General features: G+C 41.4%; 1 protein-coding gene across 1 annotated transcript; it reads left to right on the forward strand.

Annotated features, from left to right (window-relative positions):
• On the forward strand, positions 1-10,872 carry LOC131946913 (ankyrin-1). The gene is made up of 6 exons (XM_059307922.1): positions 1-96; positions 933-1,098; positions 1,601-1,776; positions 2,477-2,584; positions 9,738-9,846; positions 10,733-10,872. Exons 1-6 carry the CDS (start codon positions 1-3, stop codon positions 10,870-10,872), a joined length of 795 nt encoding a protein of 264 aa, XP_059163905.1.
• The last annotated feature ends 121 nt before the right edge of the window (positions 10,873-10,993 follow it).

Raw genomic sequence — 10,993 nt, forward strand, 5'->3', positions numbered from 1 at the left:
ATGCCGTCTCAGACTAACTCCCCTCAACATGACAAGTTGCTGCGTCAAAACACGACCAAGATGGACAAGAACTTGATACACAAGATACTAATGCAGGTGGGTGCAACTTCATCAGCTGCCATGTTACATCATTACTGGTTAAGTGGGGGGGTACAACCCTACATTTTGGGCTATATCAATTTTACCCCATTCCTTTTATAAGTGGTAAATTTTGTCGCGTCATTTAATTTTTTTGTATCTTGCCCAAATAAGCCCCGCAACTGATGCAAAAAGCGCACGTGTGAAAAGTTAAGTCCCGCTACTTTGACCCACTTCTGAAGTCCAGACATTTGAATATTTAAACGTGCGTGTAGGGCTAGGCCTAAAGCTACCAAAATACGGACCTTTTCATGCAAATTATTAATGACGTCCCAATTTCACCCTTTTCAATAATATCTACAAGTTTATTTTCCTCTTTTCTATATTCTTTTTTGGCTGCGATGGTTGATATTTTGGTGGGCTTCTCTGGACAAGATCCTAATTTCACTCCAGTTTCAATATTTGATGCTGTACCCTACGAGTGTGTCACGCTGTAAGAATCCACCTGCGTTTGCAAGGGGAGGGGGGGTCTCCTCAATCCATACCTTTTTTCAGTCATTCAGTACTAAAGCTAACAGTTTACGCAATTTTTTTTCGGTAAAATAAAATATTTTACAGAATAATAAAAGTCAAATATCAAACAAGGCATATATGTGTCTTGAACTTGACCAGTGTCATTTAGTCATGGACATTGAACATGAACAGTGTTAACTCGGTCCTCGAAAAGTCGAACAGGGATGAGTCTAAAATTCCCGAAAACAACTTTAAAAGTTTTCGGACACAGAGAAAGAGCTAAACGATGTGTGTGTGCTGAAAAAAGGTTCTAACTAACTATCGAAATATTGTTCGAGCAGGCCATCAGAGAAGGGAGCGTTGGTGAGCTAAGAGAGGTTCTAGAAAAACATCCGGACCCTAAGAAGCTGGTGCACCACCTTGATGAGACGGGTGTCACCGCCCTGCACCTTGCCGCCAGGTACAACAGAACAGAAGCTGTAGAGGTTCTCGTGGGGTACGGCGCAGGTAAGGCGACACCATAGTTGGAAGGTGGGGGTACTCTAGTCACTGGGTAGGGGGCTATGATCAGTGCTCTAGTCACTGGGTAGGGGGGGGGGCTATGACCAGTACACTAGTCACTGAGTAGGGGGGGGGGCTATGACCAGTGCTCTAGTCACTGGGTAGGGGGATATGGCCAGTACTCTAGTCACTGGGTAGGGGGGGGGGCTATGACCAGTGCTCTATTCACTGGGTGGGGGGGGGGGCTATAACCAGTGCTCTAGTCACTGAGTGGGGGGGGGGGGCAATGACCTGTATAGTCACTGGGTAGGGGATATGAATAGTACTCTAGTCACTGACTAGTGGGGCTATGATTAATATAGTCACTGGGTAGTGGGGCTATGATCAGTACTCCATTCACGGTGTAAGGGGTTATGATCAGTCCCAAAAAACCTACATGAACCTACGTTAGCTGCCATGATGAATGTTCAACGGTCGTGCCCATCTGGTTCCTGCCGATACTCCCCAGACGTCAGCATACTGAACGCTAAGAAAAACACCGCTCTGCAAATAGCGTGTCGTCACCGCGGCTATGACGTAATCAAAGTGTTGCTCAAGTACGGTGCTGACCAGCACACCAACGTGTCACTGGACGGAAATGTGCTGCACACGATAGCCATGCACTCCACGGCCCAAGCCGCACAGGTAGGTAAATGGCACATAATATAGTTGAATCGTTTGCAGCGGCGTCACTAGGGCGGGTGTCACCCGGCGCCGTAACTAAAGGGGAGGGGGGCACTACACCCCTTCGAGCAATTTAACACTATAGGTTTGGTATCACCCCTCTCCTTCCACTATTTTATTATTCTTAATAGATAACATTGTTTTGTCAGTAAATTTTACGATTTTTAAAAAAATTTGGTGTCACCTCCAAAATAGTGTCACCCGGTGTGTAATGCACCCCTATGCCCGCCTTGTGACGCTACTGATTGTTTATTATTGAACTAATTGTAAATGGCACAGAGAAATGTTATTTATAAAAGTAAAGTAAAGTTCCCTTTTCAAACCTAACGGTCTATGGGGCAAGTGAAGTAGAGTTCACTGGTTTCTGTGACCTCGGTATATGAAGAGATAGTGTGGTCAGCACTATGCCCAGCCGCCTTTACTTTCCCTAACGTAAGTTAGGTACCCATCAGAGTTGGGTGGATTCAGGGAAGGTCTACTGATTTGAACCCGGATTCGAACTCGAGACTGGTTAGCAGTCCAGCTCTCTACCGCTAAACCACTCCGTTCCATGAATTGTTGGTTATTTACATTATTAATGGTACTGTTAGTTTTAATTATAAAATAGAATGTACTCTTTACTTTTTTTTTAGTCCAAAATATACTTGATGTTTTACCACAGCTGTTGTTTGACGTGCACCCACCGCCAATTCACTCAAAGTCATTTTCGGGGTTCACTCCCCTGCACAGTGCAGCTGAATTCGGGAATGACGAGATGTGTGTTTGGTTGGTGAGTACATCATTGAGATGTGTGTTTGGTTGGTGAGTACATCATTGAGATGTGTGTTTGGTTGGTGAGTACATCATTGAGATGTGTGTTTGGTGACTACATCATTGAGATGTGTGTCTGGTGAGTACATCATTGAGATGTGTGTCCGGTAAGTACATCATTGAGATGTGTGTTTAGCTAGTGAGTACATCATTGAGATGTGTGTCCGGTAAGTACATCATTGAGATGTGTGTTTAGCTAGTGAGTACATCATTGAGATGTGTGTCTGGTGAGTACATCATTAAGATGTGTGTCTGGTGAGTACATCATTGAGATGTGTGTTTGGTGAGTACATCATTGAGATGTGTGTCTGGTGAGTACATCATTGAGATGTGTGTCTGGTGAGTACATCATTGAGATGTGTGTCTGGTGAGTACATCATTGAGATGTGTGTCTGGTTGGTGATTACATCATTGAGATGTGTGTCTGGTGAGTACATCATTGAGATGTGTGTCTGGTGAGTACATCATTGAGATGTTTGTCTGGTGAGTACATCATTGAGATGTGTGTCTGGTGAGTACATCATTGAGATGTGTGTCTGGTGAGTACATCATTGAGATGTGTGTCTGGTGAGTACATCATTGAGATGTGTGTCTGGTGAGTACATCATTGAGATGTGTGTCTGGTGAGTACATCATTAAGATGTGTGTTTGGTGAGTACATCATTGAGATGTGTGTCTGGTGAGTACATCATTGAGATGTGTGTCTGGTGAGTACATCATTGAGATGTGTGTCTGGTGAGTACATCATTGAGATGTGTGTCTAGCTAGTGAGTACATCATTGAGATGTGTGTCTGGTTGGTGAGTACATCATTGAGATGTGTGTCTGGTGAGTACATCATTGAGATGTGTGTCTGGTTGGTGAGTACATCATTGAGATGTGTGTTTGGTTGGTGAGTACATAATTGAGATGTGTGTCTGGTGAGTACATCATTGAGATGTTTGTCTGGTGAGTACATCATTGAGATGTGTGTTTAGCTAGTGAGTACATCATTGAGATGTGTGTCTAGCTAGCGAGTACATCATTGAGATGTGTGTCTAGCTAGTGTGTACATCATTGAGATGTGTGTCTGGTGAGTACATCATTGAGATGTGTGTCTGGTGAGTACATCATTGAGATGTGTGTCTGGTGAGTACATCATTGAGATGTGTGTCTGGTGAGTACATCATTGAGATGTGTGTCTGGTGAGTACATCATTGAGATGTGTGTTTGGTGAGTACATCATTGAGATGTGTGTCTGGTGAGTACATCATTGAGATGTGTGTCTGGTGAGTACATCATTGAGATGTGTGTTTAGCTAGTGAGTACATCATTGAGATGTGTGTCTAGCTAGCGAGTACATCATTGAGATGTGTGTCTAGCTAGTGTGTACATCATTGAGATGTGTGTCTGGTGAGTACATCATTGAGATGTGTGTCTGGTGAGTACATCATTGAGATGTGTGTCTGGTGAGTACATCATTGAGATGTGTGTCTGGTGAGTACATCATTGAGATGTGTGTCTGGTGAGTACATCATTGAGATGTGTGTCTAGCTAGCGAGTACATCATTGAGATGTGTGTCTAGCTAGTGTGTACATCATTGAGATGTGTGTCTGGTGAGTACATCATTGAGATGTGTGTCTGGTGAGTACATCATTGAGATGTGTGTCTAGCTAGTGTGTACATCATTGAGATATGTGTTTGGTTGGTACATCATTAAGATGTGTGTTTGGTGAGTACATCATTGAGATGTGTGTCTGGTGAGTACATCATTGAGATGTGTGTCTGGTGAGTACATCATTGAGATGTGTGTCTAGCTAGTGAGTACATCATTGAGATGTGTGTCTGGTGAGTACATCATTGAGATGTGTGTCTGGTGAGTACATCATTGAGATGTGTGTCTGGTGAGTACATCATTGAGATGTGTGTCTGGTGAGTACATCATTGAGATGTGTGTCTAGCTAGTGAGTACATCATTGAGATGTGTGTTTGGTGAGTATTATTGAGATGTGTGTCTGGTTGGTAAGTACATCATTGAGATGTGTGTCTAGCTAGTGTGTACATCATTGAGATGTGTGTCTGGTGAGTACATCATTGAGATGTGTGTCTGGTGAGTACATCATTGAGATGTGTGTTTGGTGAGTACATCATTGAGATGTGTGTCTGGTGAGTACATTATTGAGATGTGTGTCTAGCTAGTGTGTACATCATTGAGATGTGTGTCTGGTGAGTACATCATTGAGATGTGTGTCTGGTGAGTACATCATTGAGATGTGTGTCTGGTGAGTACATCATTGAGATGTGTGTCTGGTGAGTACATCATTGAGATGTGTGTCTGGTGAGTACATCATTGAGATGTGTGTCTAGCTAGCGAGTACATCATTGAGATGTGTGTCTAGCTAGTGTGTACATCATTGAGATGTGTGTCTGGTGAGTACATCATTGAGATGTGTGTCTGGTGAGTACATCATTGAGATGTGTGTCTAGCTAGTGTGTACATCATTGAGATATGTGTTTGGTTGGTACTTCATTAAGATGTGTGTTTGGTGAGTACATCATTGAGATGTGTGTCTGGTGAGTACATCATTGAGATGTGTGTCTGGTGAGTACATCATTGAGATGTGTGTCTAGCTAGTGAGTACATCATTGAGATGTGTGTCTGGTGAGTACATCATTGAGATGTGTGTCTGGTGAGTACATCATTGAGATGTGTGTCTGGTGAGTACATCATTGAGATGTGTGTCTGGTGAGTACATCATTGAGATGTGTGTCTAGCTAGTGAGTACATCATTGAGATGTGTGTTTGGTGAGTATTATTGAGATGTGTGTCTGGTTGGTAAGTACATCATTGAGATGTGTGTCTAGCTAGTGTGTACATCATTGAGATGTGTGTCTGGTGAGTACATCATTGAGATGTGTGTCTGGTGAGTACATCATTGAGATGTGTGTTTGGTGAGTACATCATTGAGATGTGTGTCTGGTGAGTACATTATTGAGATGTGTGTCTAGCTAGTGTGTACATCATTAAGATGTGTGTCTGGTGAGTAGATCATTGAGATGTGTGTTTGGTTGGTGAGTACATCATTGAGATGTGTGTCTGGTGAGTACATAATTGAGACGTGTGTCTAGCTAGTGTGTACATCATTGAGATGTGTGTTTGGTGGGTACATCATTGAGATGTTTGTTTGGTGAGTACATCATTGAGATGTGTGTCTGGTGAGTACATCATTGAGATGTGTGTCTGATGAGTACATCATTGAGATGTGTGTCTAGTGAGTACATCATTGAGATGTGTGTCTAGCTAGTGAGTACATCATTGAGATATGTGTTTGGTTGGTACATCATTGAGATGTGTGTTTGGTGAGTACATCATTGAGATGTGTGTCTAGTGAGTACATCATTGAGATGTGTGTTTGGTGAGTACATCATTGAGATGTGTGTCTGGTGTGTACATCATTGAGATGTGTGTCTGGTGAGTACATCATTGAGATGTGTGTTTGGTGAGTACATCATTGAGATGTGTGTCTGGTTGGTGATTACATCATTGAGATGTGTGTCTGGTGAGTACATCATTGAGATGTGTGTCTGGTGAGTACATCATTGAGATGTGTGTCTGGTGAGTACATCATTGAGATGTGTGTCTAGCTAGTGAGTACATAATTGAGACGTGTGTCTGGTGAGTACATCATTGAGATGTGTGTCTGGTGAGTACATCATTGAGATGTGTGTTTGGTGAGTACATCATTGAGATGTGTGTCTGGTGAGTACATCATTGAGATGTGTGTCTGGTGAGTACATCATTGAGATGTGTGTCTGGTGAGTACATCATTGAGATGTGTGTCTGGTGAGTACATCATTGAGATGTGTGTCTAGCTAGTGAGTACATCATTGAGATGTGTGTCTAGCTAGTATTACATCATTGAGATGTGTGTCTGGTGAGTACATCATTGAGATGTGTGTGTGTCTGGTGAGTACATCATTGAGGTGTGTGTCTAGTGAGTACATCATTGAGATGTGTGTCTGGTGAGTACATCATTGAGATGTGTGTCTAGCTGGTTAGTACATAATTGAGATGTGTGTCTAGCTGGTGAGTACATCATTGAGATGTGTGTCTGGTGAGTACATCATTGAGATGTGTGTTTGGTTGGTGAGTACATCATTGAGATGTGTGTCTGGTGAGTACATCATTGAGATGTGTGTTTGGTTGGTGAGTACATCATTGAGATGTGTGTTTGGTTGGTGAGTACATCATTGAGATGTGTTTGGTTGGTGAGTACATCATTGAGATGTGTGTCTGGTGAGTACATCATTGAGATATGTGTCTGGTGAGTACATCATTGAGATGTGTGTCTGGTGAGTACATCATTGAGATGTGTGTCTGGTGAGTACATCATTGAGATGTGTGTCCGGTAAGTACATCATTGAGATGTGTGTCCGGTAAGTACATCATTGACATGTGTGTTTGGTTGGTGAGTACATCATTGAGATGTGTATCTGGTGAGTACATCATTGAGATGTGTATCTGGTGAGTACATCATTGAGATGTGTGTTTGGTGAGTACATCATTGAGATGTGTGTCTGGTGAGTACATCATTGAGATGTGTGTCTGGTGAGTACATCATTGAGATGTGTATCTGGTGAGTACATCATTGAGATGTGTGTTTGGTGAGTACATCATTGAGATGTTTGTTTGGTTGGTGAGTACATCATTGAGATGTGTTTGGTTGGTGAGTACATCATTGAGATGTGTGTCTGGTGAGTACATCATTGAGATGTGTTTGGTTGGTGAGTACATCATTGAGATGTGTGTCTGATGAGTACATCATTGAGATTTGTGTCTAGCTAGTGTGTACATCATTGAGATGTGTGTCTGGTGAGTACATCATTGAGATGTGTGTCTAGCTAGTGAGTACATCATTTAGATGTGTGTCTGGTGTGTACATCATTGAGATGTGTGTCTGGTGAGTACATCATTGAGATGTGTGTCTGGTGAGTACATCATTGAGATGTGTGTCTGATGAGTACATCATTGAGATGTGTGTCTAGCTAGTGAGTACATCATTGAGATGTGTGTCTGGTGTGTACATCATTGAGATATGTGTCTGGTGAGTACATCATTGAGATGTGTGTCTGGTGAGTACATCATTGAGATGTGTGTCTAGCTAGTGAGTACATCATTGAGATGTGTGTCTGGTGTGTACATCATTGAGATATGTGTCTGGTGAGTACATCATTGAGATGTGTGTCTGATGAGTACATCATTGAGATGTGTGTCTAGTGAGTACATCATTGAGATATATGTCTGGTGAGTACATCATTGAGATGTGTGTCTAGCTAGTGAGTACATCATTGAGATGTGTGTCTGGTGTGTACATCATTGAGATATGTGTCTGGTGAGTACATCATTGAGATATATGTCTGGTGAGTACATCATTGAGATGTGTGTCTGATGAGTACATCATTGAGATGTGTGTCTAGTGAGTACATCATTGAGATATATGTCTGGTGAGTACATCATTGAGATGTGTGTCTAGCTAGTGAGTACATCATTGAGATGTGTGTCTGGTGTGTACATCATTGAGATGTGTGTCTGGTGAGTACATCATTGAGATATGTGTCTGGTGAGTACATCATTGAGATGTGTGTCTAGCTAGTAAGTACATCATTGAGAGGTGTGTCTAGTGAGTACATCATTGAGATGTGTGTCTAGCTAGTGAGTACATCATTGAGATGTGTGTCTGGTGAGTACATCATTGAGATGTGTGTCTGGTGAGTACATCATTGAGATGTGTGTTTGGTTGGTGAGTACATCATTGAGATGTGTGTCTGGTGAGTACATCATTGAGATGTTTGTTTAGCTGGTGTGTACATCATTGAGATGTGTGTTTGGTGAGTACATCATTGAGATGTGTGTCTGGTGAGTACATCATTGAGATGTGTGTCTGGTGAGTACATCATTGAGATGTGTGTCTGGTGAGTACATCATTGAGATGTGTGTCTGGTGAGTACATCATTGAGATGTGTGTCTGGTGAGTACATCATTGAGATGTGTGTTTGGTTGGTGAGTACATCATTGAGATGTGTGTCTGGTGAGTACATCATTGAGATGTGTGTCTGGTGAGTACATCATTGAGATGTGTGTCTAGCTAGTGTGTACATCATTGAGGTGTTTTTTTGGTGTGTACATCGTTGAGATGTGTGTCTGGTGTGTACATCATTGATATGTGTGTTTGGTTGGTGAGTACATCATTGAGATGTGTGTCTGGTGAGTACATCATTGAGATGTGTGTTTGGTTGGTACATCATTGAGATGTGTGTCTGGTGAGTACATCATTGAGATGTGTGTCTGGTGAGTACATCATTGAGATATGTGTTTGGTTGGTACATCATTGAGATGTGTGTCTGGTGAGTACATCATTGAGATGTGTGTCTTGTGAGTACATCATTGAGATGTGTGTCTGGTGTGTACATCATTGAGATGTGTGTCTGGTGAGTACATCATTGAGATGTGTGTCTGGTGAGTACATCATTGAGATGTATGTCTAGCTACTGAGTACATCATTGAGATGTGTGTCTGGTGAGTACATCATTGAGATGTGTGTCTAGCTACTGAGTACATCATTGAGATGTGTGTCTACCTAGTGTGGACATCATTGAGATGTTTGTCTGGTGAGTACATCATTGAGATGTGTGTCTGGTGAATACATCATTGAGATGTGTGTCTGGTGAGTACATCATTGAGATGTGTAGCTGTTTAGTACATCATTGAGATGTGTGTCTGGTGAGTACATCATTGAGATGTGTGTCTGGTGAGTACATCATTGAGATGTGTAGCTGTTTAGTACATCATTGAGATGTGTGTCTGGTGAGTACATCATTGAGATGTGTGTCTGGTGTGTACATCATTGAGATGTGTGTCTGGCTAGCGAGTACATCATTGAGATGTGTGTCTAGCTATTGAGTAGCCTACACCACCAACGTTTGTTTCACTTGGGTTACCTTTATGTTTGACCCCTGCGATAACTAACAAAAATCAATGCTATTTTAATGGATGTAATATTTATTTGAATGGTTACAAAATAAATCACAGTATAGAAAACATATTGATGAAATTTTAATGTTTGACCACAAAGCTTCACCGCGGCGCAAACCCAAGAGCCAGGTGCGCGCGCATGATGACCCCTTTAATGCTAGCATCGGAACAAGGCCATACAAGAGTGATACAGATCTTGTGCCAAGCTGGTAGGTTTTTGGGATTAGTGGCGTTGTTAGGGTTTGTGTTTGCGAGTTAATTCCCTTCCTTCAAATGGGATATATATATATATATATATATATATATATATATATATATATATATATATATATATATATATATATATATATATATATATATATATATATATATATATATATAACCCAATCGTGTTAGGTTTAGTCTTATATAATCTGGCTACCTCTCTCAACGGGTCCGTGACTTAGGTAGGTTAATGAAATGATTGGACATCTGAAAGCATCTAGTTCTAGTCTACCATTGTAACACCTGAACGACATTTCACCTGAGTGACATTACACCTGAGTGACATTATACCTGAGAGATATTATACCTGAGTGAGACTCAACGGGAGCGCCATCCTCCCTGCACACATTAATTCAGTAGCGCCGAATCGCGAACGTGAAAATTAAAATATCCGCCCAAACAACAGATGTAAATTGAACTCAAGTGTCTAGGGAAATCAAAAAAAAGTAATGCGTGCTAATTGTTTAATTCACCGGCGCAATATTCATTGTCTAATTACCGGAAAATAACGTAACATGTAATTCTGCTTTGTTAGGCTTGGTGCAAGCATTAACTTCATTTCTAACGAAGCGAAAACAAACTTAGTAACAAAGTTCAATTTGATACGGAACTCTTTAGCTGTAGAGTTATGTTGAGATATTTGTTTGCATTGGTACATGTGACATGACTGCATTTTGCACGCTACTGTTTCCATGGATACGACAAATCTCTGACTCCCTGGGAGTTTGCACTAGATGACCCTGTAGATTAATATCGTTAAACATTCTTGCAAGTTTTTGAAAGAATTCCGTATTGAGAAATGAGCAATAGAAAAATTGTATTCTGCCTCAGTTGAACACACCGAGCGCTCCGTTGTCATGGAGATGTTGAATGATGTTGATGACGAAGGAATGAGTGCGCTTCACTATGCTGTTCGACATAATCGATATCAGGTAAATCTAAATAATTGCATTGATTTTTTTCTAAAATAATCAACCCTTGTGGAAAACACCGGTGTCAGATTTCTAGGCATTCTGGAGTACACAGTGATCATATTTTGTTTAGAGAAACGTATTCGGTGTAAAATGAAAAGGGCAGGGTTCAGCAATATTT

The sequence above is a fragment of the Physella acuta genome, unplaced genomic scaffold (assembly GCF_028476545.2).
Source record: "Physella acuta isolate Inbredline_101_S28 unplaced genomic scaffold, ASM2847654v3 ptg000575l, whole genome shotgun sequence".
In the NCBI taxonomy this organism is placed as follows: Eukaryota; Metazoa; Mollusca; class Gastropoda; family Physidae; genus Physella; species Physella acuta.